The 22482-nt window shown below is 33.4% G+C and overlaps 2 protein-coding genes across 2 annotated transcripts; both read right to left on the bottom strand.

The window, feature by feature from the left end:
• Nucleotides 1-5043: 5043 nt before the first annotated feature.
• LOC144547836 (leucine-rich repeat receptor protein kinase HPCA1-like) lies at nucleotides 5044-11146 on the bottom strand. Its single transcript, XM_078296517.1, has 16 exons — nucleotides 11037-11146; nucleotides 10825-10972; nucleotides 10559-10685; nucleotides 10321-10392; nucleotides 10081-10155; nucleotides 9903-9974; nucleotides 9604-9753; nucleotides 9366-9440; nucleotides 9214-9285; nucleotides 7732-7863; nucleotides 7080-7555; nucleotides 6824-6979; nucleotides 6590-6729; nucleotides 6281-6500; nucleotides 5715-5950; nucleotides 5044-5556 (listed from the first exon to the last, which is right to left on the bottom strand). Exons 2-16 carry the CDS (start codon nucleotides 10913-10915, stop codon nucleotides 5044-5046), a joined length of 2607 nt encoding a protein of 868 aa, XP_078152643.1. The 5' UTR covers nucleotides 10916-10972; nucleotides 11037-11146.
• Nucleotides 11147-13639: 2493 nt separating this feature from the next.
• On the bottom strand, nucleotides 13640-16215 carry LOC144547837 (uncharacterized). The gene is made up of 3 exons (XM_078296518.1): nucleotides 15035-16215; nucleotides 14644-14943; nucleotides 13640-14489 (listed from the first exon to the last, which is right to left on the bottom strand). Exons 1-3 carry the CDS (start codon nucleotides 16213-16215, stop codon nucleotides 13640-13642), a joined length of 2331 nt encoding a protein of 776 aa, XP_078152644.1.
• Between the last annotated feature and the right edge of the window lie 6267 nt (nucleotides 16216-22482).

Raw genomic sequence — 22482 nt, forward strand, 5'->3', positions numbered from 1 at the left:
TCCTGATGAGTTGTATCGTCTATTTACAACTGAAGAGCCTGATGGTGTGTCTTTCCGACATTCCATACGGTGTTACAATTCTCATTTTTTGTTCACATCGTTGGGAGCGAGGGTAGATAAAAATTTGGCCAACATGAGAGATGGTGTGTACACATTTCGTGCTCACGGCCAGATTTACCATTTCTTAGATCAATTGGTTCCTCAAAATGAACCAAAATACTTGCAGCTTTACTTTTATGATACCAATACAGAGTTAGATCAACGGATGGATAGAACACCAAATCTTGATAGGAGCACCGTTCAGATACTGATGGGTGTGCTATCAAATAATCCATATGCACAAACATTTAGGATGCTAGAGATACCGATTTGCTATACTGGAGCCATAATTTTTTTTTTTAAATTGTTGTTCATCAATATTTGTATTATTTCTTTCTTTTTTGTTAGTGCTAATGTTGTTGCTTGTAAGCATGTGGTGCTATTTGCTTTATGTTTCCTCAGAACAATTAATTTGAATTATCATTTGAACATGCATGTTTCCTCAAATCGATATTATTTTGGTGCTATTTCCCATTTGAACATGCATTTTCCTCAGAAGAGTTAATTTGAATTATCATTTGATCATTTTTCAATCATATTTTTTCATCATTTTTCATCTGACTTTTTAAGTACATATCATCAGATTATGCTACAGATAAAACAAATTTCCATCTAATCTTTAAAATACATATCTTTGTATAATTGACTACAAAAATTCAAATAATTGCATTTACATTCATTTCATAAAAGTGAGCAAATTTAAAAAGAATGAAATAATTGTATAATTGATTTTTCAATCTCCATGGCAAATGAAAACATAATGAAAAAATTAATTAAAAATTAATCACATTTAAAGAAAGTGATCAAAATAATATTTCACTCCTCGTTCACTAGTGGAAAAACATGAATCAGGATCGGTTATATACACATATTAGTATCGGAATCCAACCGATCCTGATGAAGGCGATACTGATACTATCAGGATCGGTTTTATATTTTTAAAGAACCGATCCAAATAGAAACTATTAGGATCGGTTTTTTAATAAAACCGATCTTAATAGTTGTTATCTAGATCGGTTTTTAACTAAGAACCGATCCCGATACGTACTATCAAGATCGGCTTTTATATAAGAACTGATCTTGATAGTCATATTTTCGAATTTTTTTTTTAAAATTACATAACAACCGATCCTGATACGTACTATCAAGATCGGTTTTTATATAAAACCGATCTTGATAGTATTTCGGATCATAATTCCAAAAAAAAAAAAAAAATTTAGGATCGGTTTTTATTTAAAAACCGATCCTAAAAGTTTTTTTTTTTTTTTTTTTGGAATTATGATCTGATAAAAAAAAAAACTTTTAGGATCGGTTTTTAAATAAAAACCGATCCTAACAGTTTTTTTTTTTTCGAATTAGGATTGGTTATTTTAAACAACCGATCCTAATAGTAGTAATCTGGATCGGTTGTTTAAAATAACCGATCCTGATGTTTTATTGAAGCTAAAAAAAATATTTTTATTTATTTGACCAGCTTCCATATATATTTTGCTGGCCAGCATCCTAAATTTTTTTTTTTTGCACAGTAAGAAGCAATAATCAATTAAATATCATATACACATTCTAAATTAATTATCATACACATCTTAAACTATTACAAAAAATTCATGTACTTCATACAAAGTTTTGTGAAGCATTACATATTATAACAAGAAATTTAAATCCAAAAAAAAATTAATTAACAAACATACAATTGACTAATTGGGCTATTTCTTCAATTAACACACATTTATACAATATACACATTTATGCAATTAATGTAAAGCACAACAATAAAAAAATCAATAATTACCTCTTTTGCAATCACATCACTTGAGATTAAAAAAGACCTTAAAAACAAAAACAAAGGTAACCATTAGATGGAAAAACATTTTCCAATAAAAAATACAAAAAAATGTGTTTTAAAAGTATAATAATGAGAAAATTAGATAAAGCTAATACCATGATAGTTGATCGGCCGGATGATTAAGTAACTTGAGAGAGATGTCCTCAAAACTGTAAAACAATATACAAACACCATTAATTAATTTTTGAAACAATAAAAAAAAATTAAAAACTTACATAATTGAGCCGGAGGTGCGAGAGGCTCGGCTTTGAGAGGAAGAGACGGAGAGAAAGAGAGAGAGAGACACAGAGGAGAGGGAGAGACGGAGACAGAGAGAGAGAGACAAAGAGTACTGATGATTTGAGAGGGAGATACGGAGACAGAGACAGAGACGCTAAATTGAAAATGAGAGGCGCGAAATGAAAATAAGAAGAACCCTAGCTAAGCTGGTTATATAGGAAGTTATCATTAGGATCGGTTGTTTATAAAAAACCGATCCTAATAGTATCAAGATCGGTTTTTTTATAAAAAACCGATCCTGATACTAATTTTTTTGAAAAAAATAGTATTAGGATCGGTTTTTTATTATAAAAAACCGATCCTAATACAATTTTTTTTTTCAAAGTTGGTTCTGCAAAAAAAAAAAAAAAAAAAAATATCAGGGTCGGTTTTTTATAAAAAAACCGATCCTAATAGTATCAGGATCAGTTTTTTATAAAAAACCGACCCTGATTTTTTTTTTTTTTTTTTTTTTTGCAGAACCAATTTTGAAAAAAAAATTAGTATCAGGATCGGTTTTTTATAAAAAACCGATCCTGATACTATATATATAAGAAAAATCACTGAGGTAAACCCCACTCATATTGATGGTCTATCAACCATCAAACGGCTACCATTTATTTTCTTTTCTGTTTGGTAATACATGTGTACACTGATAAATATTAAGAAAAATGTGAAAAATATAAAAATTATTTATTTGTGTTTGTATGGCCAAATCAACTCTATTATGATCAATTTTGTACAATTTTATTATTATTAATGGCATCAAATTGTTAAATGGAATGCAGACCGTTCATTTCTGCATGATTATCCAACGGTGGATCTGTAATTACATGACATGTAATAATTTTTAAAATGATCAAGATATAACATGGAACGTTAATAACCTAAAAGTGCCGAAGGCCCGACAACTGTAAGTTTTGATCCAACGTAAACTATTTACTGCCGTGCGATGTTGCTATATTGTTTTGCTTTGATGAACTAGTAACGAATCCCGAATTGTATCAAATTTTATAATGGTGAAATTAATATGACATTCTTTCATTTTAACGGTTCCGATCGACCAAATGCTAATGTTCGTATTCGTTCCTTCACAACCCCACACAACAAGGGTTCAAGTCCTATGTATATTATTATATGACACAAGTCATTGATGCATCATGCATGATTGTATAAAAAAATTCAATAGTCAAAATGACTTCAAAATGAAATATCAATGTCAAATAATTAATTATATTATCACATAAATTTTAATAATATAAATTACATTAATTTTCATCAAAATTACATTAATGAAATATCAATGTCAAATAGTACGTATCTGCTGTTTAATATTATTTAAGTAGAATTTGAAAATTAAATAAAATTTCTATTAAATAATTAACTTATATTTCTAATATGTAATTTTTTATATTTATTTAAACATAACCATATGAAAAGATTTTCCAAATAAAAGAAAAAAACTATCTGGATCGGTTTTATTGCTAAAAACCGATCCAGATACTATCAGGATCGATTTTTAGCAATAAAACCGATCCAGATACTATCAGGATCGGTTTTTAGTAATAAAACCGATCCTGATACAATTTTTTTTTTAAAGTTGGTTCTGCATAAAAAAAAAAAAAAATCAGGGTCGGTTTTTTATAAAAAACCGACCCTGATTTTTTTTTTTTTTTTTTTTTTTTTTTTTTTTTTTTTTTGCAGAGCCAACTTTGAAAAAAAAATTGTATCAGGATCGGTTTTATTGCTAAAAACCGATCCTGATACTATCAGGATCGGTTGTTCTAAACAACCGATCCTAATAGTTTAACTATTAGGATTGGTTTTTTAGAACAACTGATCCTGATAGTATCAGGATCGGTTTTTCTAAACAACCGATCCTAATAGTTCACAAATTAGGATCGGTTGACTAAAAAACCCGATCTAACTAGTTTTTAGGATCGGTTTTGTTCAGAAAACCGATCCAGATAGGTATTAGTATCGGTTGTTTCATATAACCGATCCAGATAGGCCGATCCTGATTCATGTTTTTCCACTAGTGGTTGCAACGCACGGACACTTGACTAGTTTCCATAAAAAACATCTACTTACGAAGAAAGAAGCTCTCTCCCTCAATTCAACAGAATCCCCAATGGAAAGAAGAATCCCTCTCCAAATACAAAATCGAAAACCTAGGCAAATAGCTGAATTTTGTAGCCTAATCAAGTAGTTCTGTTTTCGTAAGAGTATTGATTTGATCAGATTAAATTTGCTAAATAAAGGTTATCAAGTAATTAATTATCTTTTCGTAACAGTATTGATAATTCCTTTTGGACACTAATCACTATTTTTCCTTCAAATAAACACTACGCTTTTGTCGTCAAATGTTTACACGTAGAATGTTTCTTCATTTTGTAAACAAAAAAGAAACAAATTAAAGAAAGAGTCACGTGATTTTTAAATTTCATTTCCTGAGTCACGTGATGTAAATATCTATGTACAGCACTTTCTTTTCTTTAATAGAATCGTCGGTAAGCACTTGCTAACTGACTTTCAAAAAAAAAAAAAAAGAGACGACGGTCACTGCTTAGACAAAATATTTCTACTTAATTTCTTTTCTTTTGCTTCGGCCAAAGCGGCTCCAACTATTATTCACAAATACAAGGATGTTGTAAATTGTAAAATGATGCTACAATTTTAATTGCAATTTAATTTAAATGTTAATTTAAAGTATAAATGATAGGGAGCGACTAATTGACCTTCTAGGTAAATCCCCAAATAATTAAGGTCCTCCAAATTAAGTCTAAATACTTGGGACCACACACTAACTATTAATTAATCTAAACTTGATGTAAAGCATGCTACTTGGGTTCGATGTATGTTATTGTTTGGTATGGGTACCCACTACTCGAGTCAAATGCATTGCTGGTATCTCTTAGTATTGGATCATCGTCACTGTAGGGATGCCTTGAGAGCTCGAGATTTGACGCATTTGTGGAATCGTCCGAATAATACAAATTAGTTGTTCTTGTACTGACATCATTTTCTAATATTATCTCTATCTCCTTCACAACTTCATTCATGGATGGACGATGTACTGCGGAATCATGTACACATTCCAATGCCAATTGCACGAACTTCCTAAGTCCCACATTTTTCGCTTGATTTACAATTTTAGGGTCCATTTTTTCTCGTAAACCATAGTACTCTTGGTCGTATTGGTCAATAACTTTCTTGACCTCGGACACTATGTAAGTGCCCTTTTCAATTGGCAGCCTGGCAGTTGCCAGCTCTAGCATGACCACGCCGAAGCTGTATACATCACTCTTTTCTGATAGTTGTTGAGTCATATAGTACTCTGGATCCAAATATCCCTGGTACATGCACACAGAGAAAATTAGTGTATATGTTATTTCTTTGTTTCTCTTGGATGGTTCTTTCGTATTTTCACCAATGATTAGATACGATTTAGAAAACCAAGATGAAAATTTTTAAATTCAAATGTAATTATGTGAATATTTCTTGTACTCACTGGTGTTCCCTTGACTTGGGTAGAAACATGTCCTTTCTGGGTGTCAGCGATCAACTTTGAGAGACCAAAATCAGCAACCTTTGCATTAAAATTTTCATCCAATAGAATATTTGTCGACTTGATATCTCTGTGTATTATCGGTGGATCAGCAAGTTCATGAAGATACGCTAATCCCCTAGCTGAACCTAATGCAATTTGTAGCCTCATTTTCCAATCCAAATACTTACCACCTTTCCCTGCATTATTAATTAGGAACAACAATTTATGAATAAAGCAAGGGTACAATTGACTAGTCCACTGCCAGTTCAAATAAGAGATAATTTTAAGGGCTTAAAACGAAGACACGGTTAAATGAATATCTGGCCAGATATAAAAAGGAATGTTATAGAAGTATAATGATATTTTTTTTAATTAAGCATATCAACTTTAATTTTCAATTATCTACATCACTCTAGTTTCTAGGTCTCTTGTGAAGAAAGCTTCAGATAAAAACTTGATTTTGTATTGGGAATAGAAGAAAAGTGAAAAGTGAGATGTAAATGAGAAGATACCATTAAGGTACATACCTAATATATTTTCTCTTAATGTTCCTTTAGAGATGTACTCGTACACAAGCATTTGCTCGCCTTGTTCATAGCAAAAACCTACTAAACTCACTAAATTCTTATGATGAACCCTAGAGAGCAACTCAATCTCATTTTTGAATTCCTGTGCACCTTGCATGGATCCTTGTTGTGCTCGTTTTATAGCGACAACTAACCCATTTGTAAGGTATCCTATATACACCTGTTATAAATAAACCCAAATGTAACATAATTCTTCACAGAATGTTATCATGTTCAATACATTGTTAAAATTTAAAGAGTTTGACGTACCTTTCCGTAACCTCCAGCCCCAATTTCATTCTTGTCTGAGAAATTACCAGTGCACTTTTTGAGCTCTTCAAAAGAGAAGCATTTTGTACCCCTCAATTGTGGTGCAGTCCCGTCATCTTCGCCAGCAGAGCCCCATGAGACTGAAGCAAAAAAAGAAGAAAAAAATTCATTAAGTTGAGAAAAAATAAAATTGTTCTTGCTGGCTGCTCAATTTTGTAAAATTTAAATATGTACCAAAAGGGTTGGCAAGCACAGCTGCTTCTCTGGCTTTTCTTCTCTGTTTTGAAGCATAAACTGCCACCACAACAAGTGCAATCAAAAGAATACAACCAACGGCTGCAATTCCTGCAATTGCAGCTGTACTTATTGAAGTACCCTTACTTCCAGAACCTGAGAGATTAATGAGAATCAACATTTTAACATTATATATGACTTCTTATTTGCAAAAGAAGCACGATTCTTTTTCCAACAACAAAAATTTTGAAATTACCTGGGAACTGGGGTGGTTGGATGAAGTAATAAGGCCTGAACTCTAAAGGTGGTTTGTATTCTTGATTACTCAGATTAAAGCCCAGTTTTATAAAATCATCTATACTGAAGTGCAGCCCAGAAAGAGGGAAAAGTGCCACAGTTGCCTCAATATACTTATTATCTGTTATGACTATATTTGAAATATAAACCGAGTTCGACGCACGTATTAGCTGTTCCCACAAAGTCTTCTCGAGTTGCTGAAACAAGTTACTGTTTGAAATATCATTAAATCTCGGTGCCCGGAATACCATCTGGCCTGAAAAAGGGTACGCGCATGTGCAGCTTGTCGGGCTTAACTGCTGATTGTCAGGACAAGAGACTTGTGGCCGACAATTTTCACGGTTTGTGGTGTAAGTAGGTTGGTTTGATTGTTTGTTTTGGCAGTACAAGTTGTTAGAGTGCTTGGCATCTTTGCAGAGAGGGTTGTTAAGGAGACTGCAGAATGATTATCAGAACTAACATACATTAATTACAAATATGACAGGTATGTAATTCTACTTGCAAATAGAACAACATAAAAGGTCTCATATGAAACACAAAGAAATATGATATAAAGCATTTATTGGTAGACACTTAGGTGTATATGAAATTAAAAAGAACAAGAAGCTTACGAAATTGATTTTATTGTTGGTGAAATATTTGCATCAGTGATATTATTGTCACGGATGCTGACTATCTTTACATCTTGTCCAAGGCTGCTACCCATGTTAAGTGTACCATCAAATTTATTAAAATCTAAGAACCTGTTGAAAAAATGTACATTTGGCAAATTATATCTTCTACCCTACAAAATGAGAGAAAATCTATGGCCCTACAAATCAAAGTTAACCAAAGTACCATCATGAGAAAAACCAAGTGATAATTTATTCACACCCAAAAAAATTATGAGAAAGATGTAGAAATTAATCTAATATTGAAGGTCTATGCCTGATAGGATTTGGCACACAAGCCCTTTATTTTGTTCAAGGATACCCTAAAAGAAAACTTTAGTCACTTGTTGGGTAACTTACACTGTTGTATATGGGGAAAGGTTAACTATTAATTATTGCTTATAACATCCCTAAGCAAAAGAGTTAAATGTAATACACACACACACACACACACACTAGAAGGGGTTATTTAAAGACTTACACTACGGTGAGGTTTATAAATGCAGTAAGGTTTGGTATATTTCCAGTCAGATTATTATTTGCCAGATTCCTGTAGAGAAATAAAAAAATATAAAAAAAAGAAACACTATGGATAATCTTGAATATGTGCTAATATAATAAAAAAAATTGTTATTTGAGATAAAATTGATAACTTACAATACAGAGAGACCAGTTAGGTTGGTAATACTAGTAGGTATACTGCCGCTCAACTTGTTGTTATTCAATTGGCTGATTCAAATGTAGCACAAGGTCAAACAAAGCAAAGTAGTAATAATAATAAGGGGGGATTTCATGTATTCCCCTCAAAAACTTCAATATTACGTCTTTCTCTCTCTAAACATTGAAATTACAAATTTTTCCTTCTAAACTTTGGGAACTCACAAATTTACCCATATATATTAAATATATTTAAAACTAATTAAATAATAATATACACTGGGTCTCGTTCTTTCTCTTCAATTCTTTTTCTCTATCTGAGTGTCCGCCAAATTTATTTTGGAAATAGTTTTCTGGGTTTGTCCCTGCTAAGTTGCAGGAACTGAAATTGTAGATAAGTGCTCGATTTTAATAGAAGTGGATTGAATGCTACCATACCAGCTGATATTAGAGGTTCGATATCTTTGAATGGTACCATAGTACCATACCAACTGATTTTGATTCTCTTTCTCCATTCAAAATTTCAAATATTCAATTACTTTTTGATATATTAATATATTCTTTCCTCCTCTGCCATTTCATTTCTTTTAGAATATTTTTTCTCAGTTCAAGTATTCAACACCCAATCCCAACTTTGAAAATATGTAATTTCAAAGTTTAGAGGGGGAAATACATAATATTGAAGTTTTTAATGGCGATACATGAAATTCTCTCAAATAATAGTAATAATAATAATAATTTTTTTTGCAATTAGATTGTTGGACCATTGGAAGCAAAGAGACTTACAGGGTCTGTAAAGACTTGAGATTCATAATTCTGTTGGGAAGAGGGCCAGTAAAATTATTGTTGTCAAATATCCTGCCAAAATATTTACAATCAAAAGAAGTCAATTTGTGAAGTGACCATCTGTTAAAGATTAAAAAATAAGAGAAGCTTACATGTGTATGAGATTCATCTTAGAGCTGAAAAGGGCTGGACTGATACTACCAGTTAACTGATTCTTATTGAAATGGCTGTTCATTATTAACAAATTTTGTTAGTTTTTATTTTTATGAGATACAAAAAATTAATTTAAAATAATTATGTCACTACTGGTGTTTTCTTTGAGAGATAATTGTTAAGTAATACAAAAATTAGCATTAAAATTCAGAGGAAAAATTGTAAATTAAAACATACAAATGATTTGTTTTTACGAGAGAGTCGAGACCAGGATTGATAGGAAGGGGTCCTGTAAGCTGGTTATCAGCTAAATCGAGCCATGTCAGATTTACGAGTGAACCAATTGTAGAAGGTATGCTCCCACTGAATTGATTTGAATTAAGGGCCCTGGAATTTTATCATAATTCAAGTTATAAAAGACCAACATGCATGTAAATATGAACTACTGTACCTGGAATTTCATATTTATTATTTAATCGAAAATTTGAATTAAAATTTCCAATAATAAAGCTAAATCAATGGCCAGTAATTCTTACAAAAAGTTTAAATTTTTCAAATTTTCGATTGTAGTCGGTATGGTGCCAGTCAAGTTGCAACCTTGCAGTGTCCTACACAAGTCAAGAGTATAAATACATAAGACCTTCACTTTTATTTTCTGTCTTTTAATTCAATTCAGTAGTATAATATAGTGTTATATATTAAAATTGTAATTACAGTCTTTGAAGCTTTTGTAGTTTGCCAATGCTTTCTGGCAGAGAGCCAACAAGGTCAGGGTTTGAAGCAAGATCCCTGAAAACCAAAATCGAGTAATTTTGAATTTCTTCATTGTCATTCGATAATAATATACCGCTTGATAATGTTTAACTATCATTTAAACCAGATATTTTGAAAATTTAACTACAAATCAATGCAATTTCATTTGGATATCAATATCCAGAAATTTAGTGAACTCACAAGAATATCAATTCAGTTAGTAGCATTATGTCCTCACTTATATTGCCTTTGATTTTTATACCAGGCAATAACCTGCAAAGTTTACAAAAGTAAGAAAACGAAATCAGAATTTTGAGGGATGTGTGAAGACTCTATAGAAAGTTGGTAAACAAACCAAATTAAGTACAAAAGTCTTTAATAGACTAGATCAGTTTTCTTTTGGAAAAGAGAATTAATTGAGATAATGAGAAGTACATACAGAGATGTTACTCTTCCATCTTCTGAACATTGAATCCCATCCCATTGATTGTCGCATGGATCAGTCGACTCATTCCAACTTGGCGGCAAATCTCGCCATTGACTTATTAATGATTTCAATGCCAAAGCTACAAAAAAAAAAAATGAAATCTCTGTGATCGAGCTGCTCAATGAAGTACAAGGAAGATATTCACAAAAACAAAAAGTAATTGAAATCAAACTGGTACAAGCAGGTACCATGATACTAGAAAACCATAAACAACTAACCATCTCGAGAATTGGTTACACCAAACGCCACTTGAAGACTAGTTACAAACAAAAACAACAGCAGGAGGCGAATTGTACCCATGCCTGCCATGTCAGCACGGCAAGTTCTCGAGAATCCAACAACAGAAATGGAGAGAGAACGCCAAGCCTGCCTTTTTTTGGGCAATATTTGCTTCTATTAGTAGAGAATAAACTTTGTATCGTGAGAAAACCTTTGAATTAGCTCAATATTTGTTTGACTTTCATATGCCAAATGTCTGGATATATATAGTTGTAAGCAAGAGATATATCAATAGAAAATGAAAGTACGGGGGAAGATAAGAAGTAGGGATCAATATTAAAAATTAAGGGTTTTGACTTGTCATGTTCCAACAACTATAAATTATATCCATTTGCTTATTAATTTATTAATGTCAGAAATGGGCTATGGTGCATTGCAATGCATGAACCCTCTTATGCATTGCACTATAAATCATGGATTTAAAGTTTCCATAAATGCAGACCCGTGAAATGTTTGGTAAGGATTTTGATGTTTCCTTCTTGCAAGGAACTATGTCTATATGTGTGTGATGTAATATAGGAATTAAGTTATAATGATAATTAATGTTCACAAAATAAGTCGTCAATTGATTATTAAAATAAATAAAAAAACATTCAATTGTACAGCCAGCCAAGAGGGGAGTCGAGGCATGTAATGTTGCACTACTAGAATCCCCAATATTAGCAAGCGTAGGAAGCCCCCTTGCAATAGAAATAGAGCTTTTGAATTTCGCTGATTAAATTAATATTGTTGCAACGGGAGGCGCTTGCAAATAATCACGCTTGCTAATGTCTTCCACTGGCCCTTGCTAATGTCACATATTCCCCCTTGCAAATAATAAGACCCACCCCAAACACCCCAGACACACATTTGTTGCAAGGGCAACCGTTGCAAATAATGTTTAGAATTGTGTTTATATTATTTAATTGTGAATGCCTAAACTATTTGCAAGCGTCGCCGTTGCAAATGTATTTAGAGTGGGTTTTTATATTATTATATTCTGAAAGACCTTATTATTTGCAAGGGCCACCGTTGCATAAGTTCTTAGGATGCTATTTATAATATTTTATTGGTAATACGATATCTATTTGCAAGGGCCACCGTTGCAAATGTTTAACCATATTTTTTAATATTATTCTATTATTAAAGTCAAGAATATTTGCAAGGGACATCGTTGCAATTGAGTTTAGGTTTCAGATATATTAGTTTATTGTGAAGGGCTTAACTATTTGCAAGGGGCACCGTTGCTAATGTTTTCTAAGTTTCGGTTTATATTATTTTATTATAAAAGGAGGAATTTATTAGCAAGGGCCACTGTTGCAATTGTTTCTGACACCCTTAGAAAGAGAGACACACCTAAATTTGATATCTCCATTTGTGACACAATAAATATTAATACAACAATCACATAAATTCGAAATATTAATATAACCACAACAGAATACAATGTTATATTTTGAAATACTAATAACCAAAATACCATATTAATTAGCTTGTGAAGATTATGGAATGAAAAAAACGAAAGGGTGCCATTTGAAGGGGTGGATTCATTGCTTGTAATTAACATCCACAACATAATACAATTTTATAATTCGAAAAATTAATATAAAAAAAAACATATTAATTAGCATTGGATGTGAAGGGGTGTCACCAGTAGATTCTGGAATGAAAAAAACACAAGTGTTTATGAAGGGTTTATGAAAGGGTGGCATGTGAAGGGTTGAATTCATTGCTGGGGCAATGAAGGGTTTATGCCTTGACACTATTTAATTAGAAATTGTTGCTGTCTTCTCCCCCATAGTAGTAATCTAATATGCAACAAACACCATATTAGAGTTTTCATTAGGATTAGAAAAAAACAATTTAAAGAATGGAAAATCCTAATCCTAATCATACTCCTCTTAATCCTAATCCTAATCATCGAAATTCTCATTCTAATCATCCCAATCCTAACCCGGTGCCCGTTATTGTGCAAGGGGCTGACGGGTTAATAATCTATAACAGGCCAGTGGTGACTCAACCCGGAGATGGTTCTGAATGGAGAGTACCGGATCCTCCAGTGCATGAGATTGGCTCTTCGGATGAAGAAGTGAATTTGTTTGGACAGAGCCCTCCCGGTTACCCTTACGGCCCAGTAGGAGAGCCTGTGAGTTTGGGACTGAGGAGAAGCAAGAGAGTTTGGAAAGGGGTGGAAAGGCACAATAATGGGCAACGGGTCAGATATTTCCCGGCTAAAAAGAAGAGACGCCCACGAGGGGGTCAAGATGACTAGTTTGGTTTGACATTACTGTTTTTTACAAATATAACCCTAGGGATGGGGTAATTTGTTTATTTGTAGATGATGTTTTTGGTTGTCAGTCATGTGATGGTTTTTAGAGTTTTTTGATAGAGTTTTTTTTATGCTTGTGATGTTTTAATTCTAAGTTGTTCCCTTCTACAAGCATACTGTTATGAGCAAAATAAGATTGAATGTTAAATGTTAATATTAACATAATAAGGACCAAAAGGAATAATACGACAATGCACTGACCTCACATAGAAGCAATCGCACATGCATCAGATAGGCATAGTTGCTGATAATGTGGAAAAAATTTGAATATTTGTGAGCAATTAGATCATGTTAAATTAATATGTGCATTTATACTATGTGCCACTAACTGAGCCACAATAGAACACAAGAACAAAATGCATAGTATTGAAGCATCTATACTATGCGCCAGTAACAGCATCTGTCTAAGGCTGTGGTAATTGGTAAAAAAGGTGAGTGCTTACCAATTAAAAACCATCTTCCTCCGATTCATAGAATTGACCCCAATAAGCTTCTTGCTGAGCTTGATCCATTTCATCCATGTCATTATCTTCCTCACCATCCTCTACCGGATTGCTATCATTCGTCGCGCGTGGGGGTGTGACCTCCATGATGTCGTCCACTAGGTCGTACTCGTCTTCTTGAATGACGGCATTATCCCAATCAAAACCTGGTCCGTTCGAAACCTCGATGGGAATTGCCCCCATTTCCTCTTGGTAAAATTCAAGGTTTGTGTCGTCTTCATCATGACGAAACTGGCCTTTCGGGGATGTTTTGAACGCAACCCACCATTTTTTTCTTTCAAGAAGCATTGAAGCATAAGGAAGGTAGCTTACTTGGACTGCTTGACATGCCAATACAAATGGTTCATAAGTTTTCAGCCGAGACTCGTGTTTAACCTCGACAATCCCATGTTGGCAGTCGACCTTTACACCATTTGTTATATCAAACCAATAACACTTAAAGAGTACCACCTTGTTACCTCCTTCATATGTGAGCTGAATGACCTCTTCGAGAACTCCATAGTAGTCTTGTGGGGTGCCACCTGATTCGGTTTCTCCTTTGATGCAAACCCCGCTATTTCTTGAACACTTGTCTTGCCCATGAGATTCAGTGTGATAGCGGTAACCATTGATTTCGTACCCTTCATAACAACTCACTCGTTTGAGTGGTTTCATTGCTGCCCTTCGAATGTATGGGTCGCATTCAAGGTCTTGTATTATATTTTGTCTTAACCACTCTGCGAACAGATCTTGACGTGCTTTCCAAAGTCTTTCCGGGGTGGTACCCTTGTTGAGCATAACTGCATCAAACTCCCTACATTGTCCAAGAGCTCTATTAAAATAATAATTTAAGTCATAAATAATAGTTAAATCATTGAATATCATGATATCAGATATCGATTCAGCACTTCTATTAGCACCTTTTGTATATTAAGAGATAATGGAAGTGATAAATAATAATATTGTACCCCAAGTATTTGTCACAGATCTCCGGGCAGTTGAGTAGGACATAAGTGTGTGCTGCCTTATATTCATCGTCAGTGAGAGTCCTTCGATTCTCTCTACCAATGTGATGACCAGTTTTGTCAAAAATCGAAAGGAATCCCCTCGAAGTGTTACATTTTTCATTTCCTTTTGGGTCCTTAATTGTTAAATCTTCAAAATAACACCTAGAAGTAGTGGAAATCTCTTTGACTATGGTAGCCTCAACGATTGATCCCTCAACACGTGCTTTGTTGGTCACTCTCTGCCGTTGTTCTTTGTTACGCCTTAAAATGCAAAAGTGTATTTGAGTTGAGTAATATACTACTATATGATTACAATAGTTTAATAGAAAAGATAATTTAGACTTAAACTTACCTTTCACATGGATACATCCATCGCGACCTTACTGGCCCACCCATTCTAGCCTCATGTGCCAAATGAACCACAAGATGTTGCATAGAATTGAAGAAACCCGGGGGGAAAATTTTCTCCATTTTGCAAATTGTGACAACAATATCTCTTTCTAATTGGTCGATACGAGATGGATCCAGTTCCTTGGCACAAATCTCTCTAAAAAAGCTTGAAACCTCACATAGAACATCCCACACGGGTTCAGGGACAAAATCTCGAAATGCAACGGGTAGTAGACGCTCCATGAACACATGCCAATCATGACTCTTCATCCCAAACAGGCTGTTTGTTGTTAAGTTAACACACCTTGACCAGTTCGATCCGTGGCCATCGGGGAACTTGACTTTATCTTTGATCCAAGTTAGAACTAGCCTCTTGTGCGCTTGTGAAAGTGCGAATGGTGCCTTCGGTTTTTTAATCTTTCCTGGGGTTGTGGTACTAGAGGTTAGGTGTTGTTTGGGTCGATTGCACAAGAGAGCCAAATCTTTGCGAGCTTTTTCGTTATCCTTGGTTTTCTTTCCCATGCTTAAAAGTGTGTTAACCAAAGCTTCCGTGAAATTCTTCTCCGTGTGCATCATATCAATATTGTGTGGCAAGAGATTGTCTTTCCAATATGGCAAACTCCAAAAGATACTCTTCTTTTGCCAATGGTGAGTCACACCATAACCCTCAAATTGTGCTAAACCCACATCTTTACCCCATGACATATCACCTAGTTTGTTCACTTCCTCGAGTATTTGCTCTCCCATCAATCTTGGTGGTGGCCCATCCCACTCTTCTCTGCCTTTAATGAAATTTGTTTTATCTCGACGAAATGGATGATCCATAGGCAACATGCACCTGTGACAATCGAACCAGCATGGTTTTCCACCATGTTCCAATTGGAATGCCTTTGTTGCACCTTGGCAATAATAACAAGCCAATTTACCTTTTGTACCCCACCCGCATAGCATCTCATAAGCCGGATAGTCGCTCACTGTCCAAAGAAGAGTTGCTTTCATGTTGAAATTTTCCTGTCTAGATGCATCCCATGTCATTTCACCGACATCCCACAACTTGTTTAATTCATCGATTAAAGGTTCTAGCAAAATGTCAATGTCCCTACCCGGATGCTTCGGTCCGGGTATGACAAGCGCTAGAAACATGCTTTCCTCTTTCATGATCATCCCCGGGGGTAGGTTGTAGGGAAAGACAAATACCGGCCAACACGAATATGGAGCTGCACTCGAGTTGAATGGCATGAACCCATCCGTCGTTAACCACATTTCTAACCTCTTTAGCGAACTCTGGATACTTCTTGCAAAAATGCTTCCAAGCCTCACCGTCAGCTGGGTGAACCATAATCCCGGGTTTGTCACGCTTACCTTTCTTATGCCACGTCATATGTACCGCATTTGATTTGGTCATATAAAGCCTTTGCAATCTTGGTGTGATTGGTAGATAACGAAGTTTCTTTTATGGGACTGGTTTTGCGTTAGGATTAGGTCCCGGTGGCTTGTACCTTGACATACCGCAAACATCACATTTTGTCTTTTTCCCCCTCTCCTTGCCATAATATAACATGCAAAAGTTGGGGCCTACACTACATATCCTTGCTTATACTCAGTGGGACCCACAAAACATAACCTTGCTAATACTCAGTTGGGCTCCAAAAATCAATGTATTAGCAAGCGTGCTATTTGCAAGCGCCCCCCTTGCAGATACCCTGGACAAGAATATTAACAAGCGTAGCCCTTGCAACAAATCAGAATTCGAGTATTAGCAAGGGAGCTTTAACCAACGGTAGTTATTGCAAGCGCCGCGCTTGCTAATGGCCTTTTTTGGGCTTGTAGCAAGGGCACGCCGTTGCTACAATCAGAATCCTACCGTTGCTAATATTGGAGATTCTAGTAGTGTTGTATTGTACGAAATATATATTATGTACAGGTTAATGATGAAAATCATTACTCCCAAAGTGTGAATTAATTGATAAAGTGATCAACTTTGTAAAGCTTTGACTAACTTCATTACCAAAGTGTCCATAGGATCACGTATCAAGATCTCACCAGTCAACATCTCACCAGAATGCTGGACTGATAATTAAGTGTTAGAACGCCTCAATTTGCATCTAATGAATCAATCCAGATTCAATCATACAAAATTGATAATTCAAACTATTCTCTTATTTTAATTTTGTTTAATTCTATGGTACAAACAATTAAATTTTAATTATACAATTTTGGTTTACATCAATTCTTTTTTCTTTTCTTTTTTAAGTTCTCGTTAAGAAAATTAATTATAAAAAATAATTTCCACGCTCCCTTACCTACTATTATTTTACTTCTATATATCTAAGAAAATTTAAATAATGAATAAATATTTGAAATTTTATAAGGTTTTTGTAAAGAAACAAAACAAAATGAGCATATTTTTTGAATTCTACATATCTTTTGATTAATTTAAACCTAATAATTAATTTGTTATCGTTTGCTTGGTGAAAAGTTTTTGCGAAAATATATATATATAGAGGTAGGCTAATAAACAATCAATTGTTCGTAGCCTCCCGTGCAACCAAGTCGTTTTTCAATTTTTAAAGTCCAAATGATCGATCCAAACCGTTAGATGTGATCTCCATTTTAAAATGTGCTACGAGACCAAATTTTACATTTTTTGAAATTTTTTTACTATTTATTAAGCCACTTTGAAAATCGCTGATCCAACGGTAGTTTCTGATTTTACTGTTTGGTTAAGCCACCGTTGGATCAGCGATTTTCAAAGTGGCTTAATAAATAGTAAAAAAATTCCAAAAAATGTAAAATTTGGTCTCCTAGCACATTTTAATATGGAGATCACATCTAACGGTTTGGATCGATCATTTGGACTTTAAAAATCAGAAAATTACTTGATTGCACGGAAGGCTAGAAACAATCGATTCTTTATTAGCCTACCTATATATATATATATATATATATATATATATGCGCTACATCCTTTTGAAGTTTGACGTTTAATATTATGCATGGATTTAGTTTGTCCTCAGATCTGGTAAATGACAATAAAAAATAAGCACCAAGAATTAATCATATTCAATTTGAAAGATGAAGACATATTTTTATTGTCGACGTCTATCGCAAATTGAAATGTCAATGCACATTAGCCAATAGGGAGCATGCGATGAAAGAGTCTACCTAATGATTTGGTCAAGTGAATGTGACTGTTAACCATATATAGATATGTCAATGCACATTAGCCAATAGGGAGCATGCGATGAAATAGTACAGAACAGTACGGCGTAGAAAAGTTCAGCTAGAGCTTGCAATTGAATGGGAACAATTAATATAAAGAACATTGTAAACGGAAGGAGTCAAAGGAGCACGTACAGATTCAATAAAACAAGTATATATATAGAGGTTGGCAAATATTAAATCGATTGTTTCTGAGATCTCGTGCACTAAATCGTTTTTCAAGTTTTAAAGTCCAAATAGTTGATCCAAACTATTAGATGTGGTCTCTATATTAAAATGTGCTTGGAGACAAAATTTTATATTTTTTTGAACTTTTTTACTATTTATTAAGCCACTTTGAAAATCGCTGATCCAACGGTGACTTCTGGTTTTACTTCTTTGTTAAGCCACCATTGGATCAGCGATTTTCAAAGTGGCTTAATAAATAGTAAAAAACTTCAGAAAAATGTAAAATTTTGTCTCCAAGCACATTTTAATATAGAGACCACATCTAATGGTTTGGATCAACTGTTTGGACTTTGAAAATTGAAAAAAGACTTAGTTGCATGGGACCTCAAGAACAATCAATTTGATATTAGCCAACCTCTGTATATATGCTGCTCTACTTCCATAAGCATATGAGAGTATATGCTTATAAGTCATTTTTTCGTTTTCAAAATCCAAAAAGTCAATCTGAACCGTTAGATGTGATCTCTATATATATTGAAATGTGCTTGGAGACCAAATTTTACATTTTTCTGATTTTTTTTACTATTTATTAAGGCACTTTAAAAATCGCTGATCCAACGGTGACTTAACAAAATAGTAAAAATCAGAAGCCATCGTTGGATTAGCGATTTTCAAAGTGGCTTAATAAATAGTAAAAAAATTCAGAAAAATGTAAAATTTGGTCTCCAAGCACATATTAATATGGAGAACAAGATGAACGGTTCAGATCGACTTTTTGAATTTTGAAATTTCAAATTTGGACTGTGTGTATTTCGGCCCATATGCTACCGAAAGCACATTAGCCTATCTCTCTCTCTCTCTCTCTCTCTCTCTCTCTCTCTATATATATATATATATAGTTAGGATGGGGTGCTATGGATAACATAGAGGCCTCTATGCTACGGCTCAATATTTGAGTTTTCAAAATCCAAACGGTCGATCCGAACCGTTCATCTTATTCTCAATATTAATATCTACTTGGAGACCAAATTTTATAATTTTCTGAATTTTTTTACTATTTATTAAGCCACTTTGAAAATCGCTAATCCAATGGTTTTACTGTTTTGTGCAGCCACCGTTGGATCAACAATTTTGTAAAATACTTAATAAATAGTAAAAAAATTCAGAAAAATGTAAAATTTGGTCTCCAAGCAGATATTAATATGGAGAATAAGATGAATGGTTCGGATCGACCGTTTGGATTTTGAAAACTCGAATATTGAGCCGTAGCATAGAGGCCTCTATGCTATCCATAGCACCCCAGCCTAACTCTATATATATATATGGTCCGGCTAATTTGCTGCCGGCAGCATTTTAGCCGGAGGTGCTGCCACTGTTTTTTCTATTTTTTGATGTTCAAACGATAAATCTAAACCGTTAGATGTTTAATTTATATTATAATCTACTTGGAGACCAAATTTTACATTTTTTAGAATTTTTTTACTATTTATTAAGATGGTTTGAAAACCGCTGATTTCAGTAAATTTCTGCAGCATTGAAATCAGCAGTTTTCAAACCAGCTTAATAAATAGTAAAAAAATTCCAAAAAATGTAAAATTTGGTCTCCAAGTAGATTATAATATAGATTAAACATCTAACGGTTTAGATTTGTCGTTTAAACATCAAAAAATAGAAAAAATGGTGGCAGCACCGCCGGCAGAAATGCTGCCGGCAGCAAATTAGCCACAGCTTATATATATATATATATATATATATATACTAGTTTTATTGAATCTGTGCTCCTATGACTCCTTCCATTTACAATGTTCTTTATATTAATTGTTCCCATTCAATTGCAAGCTCTAGCTGAACTTTTCTACACCGTACTGTTCTGTACACTGGCAGTCTACCTTTCTTAATTATTTCAATTTGACTCTGCCATGGCAGGCTCTCCGAAAGGAAAAAATGTGTCTGAAGTCGAACTCATCCAAGGCCTTAGCCCATCAGAAAAGCACGCTAAATGTTTATCAATATTTATATTTTATAAAATAATAATTAATAAGTAATGTTTCTAATTTATAAAACTTGCCCACGCTTTGCGACTTGGGAATCTATCCGAAGCCATTTGGACAGAAGTGGTATTATACAAACAAATGGAGATCGAGGACACAAAAGATTTAAAAGTAGATTAGAAAAAAAAAATAACAACAAAAATAGAAGTAAGAATATAAAACTAAAATCATTTTTGTTTATATAATTTTGTATATTAAGAATTAATTAAGCTAATATAAATTATTTTTGTCAACCTTTTCAAAGAAAAATGGAGTTGTTGAACATACTTCACAAGTGACACCCCTTTTTTTATTTTCCAATAAGTATATGGATTATTTCTTTGTTTTTGAATGAGTGTTCTTAAATTGAGTGTATGTTATTGACTTACTATGAAATTGATGTAGGCACCATGAATGATGTGTGTTTTGAAAGTTATCTTTTAATAATAATTTATGTGTTGTTCATGATTTTATTACGAATATTATTATTCTTGTTCCTTGAGATTTATATGTTATATCTTTGGAAGTATTCAAGAAGATACTCTTGGTCTTAAATCATAGAACTCCTAAGATGACAAGCATTTAATCACTAAATAAGTTCACAATCGTGGTAATTAAGGAGGAACATTAATTACAGAGGAAGATTGTCATGTAGATTAAAGTACATTGAAGTTCTATAAATATTGATAAATGATTATCATTTAATTACATAAATATATAAAATGTGTATTTTATATATTGAACATGACCTAAATAAATGAAACATTATATGGATTGTGTTTTGTATCATTAATGTTTCTATTGTGTCTTTAGAATCTTAGATATGAGATGTGTAGGTTTTTCACATGAGAAGCATATAATGTGATTGCTATTTAAATACTATCTTATGATAGGAATAAAATAGCAGTTCGTTGTGTACAACTTGTGCGGGAGAAACCTATATGTTAATATTATCATTGTCCCTCAATTTGAGTTATGATATTAATGGGTCCTTGGTAAAGTGGAATTATATCGCATGCAATATAAATGATGCAGTTATAATTATAATTCACTTGAGAGACCAAGAAATTGAATATAATGCAAAAATGACACGATCCTATTTTGCATATTATTCATAATATCATGTGACAAGGATAGACACAAAATTAGTAGATTGAGTAAATGATTACTATGTCGTTTGGATAACTATAATGTAATGATAGAACCTCTTATAGTCAATAATATAAATATTTATATTATTGCCAAGATGACATAGATCCTCTATACGGTCACACCAACTGAAGAGAAACAACAAGTATTTTACATTTCATAATGATGTATAAGATAAAATACATGTGATGAAATGCTAAAATAAAATGTCATAATATGACATGCTTAGATCATAAATAAATTTATGAAGTTATGCAAATATTATTTGGTATAATGTTTGAATACATTATAAGAATAATATAAATATTGTATAATAGAATAATATGAATAATATTATTTGTTTATAAATTAATTTATTAAACCAACCATAAGATGAGATTAAAGAGAGCATGAGATGGCTAAACAAGGCTAGTGGCATTTGTGTAATTGATTCAAACCTTACATAAAGGGTTGCCCTAACCCTTGCCTATTTAAGGGGGCTCATTTGGGAGAGAAATATGCTAATTTTCTACCTATAACACTTGCCAAAATCAGCCCCTTTGAGCAGCCACGTTTTTCCTTTCCCTTTGGCCGAAACTTTGAAGGGAGGTTCTCATATCTCATCTCTTATTGCTAGGTGGTTGGATCTAAGCTCTAAAATTCACATCCATCTATCTAAGAGGTGTGCTAGTTTGTTGTTTAGGTTCAAGGTGAACCAAGAGGTGGAGAGGTGCTTCAATCAAAGATGTTGTTTCCAAGAGATCTAGAAGGAAAATCGACTTCCCTCTAATCAAGAGATTTGACAATCTCTTTAGGTATAAATTATTATCTCCTCTTGTATAAGAAATGAATAAATTTATTT

The sequence above is a fragment of the Carex rostrata genome, chromosome 32 (assembly GCF_964058835.1).
Source record: "Carex rostrata chromosome 32, lpCarRost1.2, whole genome shotgun sequence".
In the NCBI taxonomy this organism is placed as follows: Eukaryota; Viridiplantae; Streptophyta; class Magnoliopsida; order Poales; family Cyperaceae; genus Carex; species Carex rostrata.

Excerpts from the sequence above, each read along its gene's own strand:
- LOC144547836 (XM_078296517.1), bottom strand. The coding sequence starts at position 10,915 with ATGGCAGGCATGGGTACAATTCGCCTCCTGCTGTTGTTTTTGTTTGTA. Across the intron at positions 9,286-9,365 it reads AAGATGAATCTCATACACAT|GATATTTGACAACAATAATT; the intron begins GTAAGCTTCTCT and ends ATATTTTGGCAG. Across the intron at positions 7,864-9,213 it reads CTCAAGTCTTTACAGACCCT|GTTCTTAGATTTTAATAAAT; the intron begins GTAAGTCTCTTT and ends TTTTTTCAACAG.
- LOC144547837 (XM_078296518.1), bottom strand. The coding sequence starts at position 16,215 with ATGTTTCTAGCGCTTGTCATACCCGGACCGAAGCATCCGGGTAGGGAC. Across the intron at positions 14,944-15,034 it reads TGGATGTATCCATGTGAAAG|GCGTAACAAAGAACAACGGC; the intron begins GTAAGTTTAAGT and ends TTGCATTTTAAG. Across the intron at positions 14,490-14,643 it reads ATCTGTGACAAATACTTGGG|GGAGTTTGATGCAGTTATGC; the intron begins GTACAATATTAT and ends TGGACAATGTAG.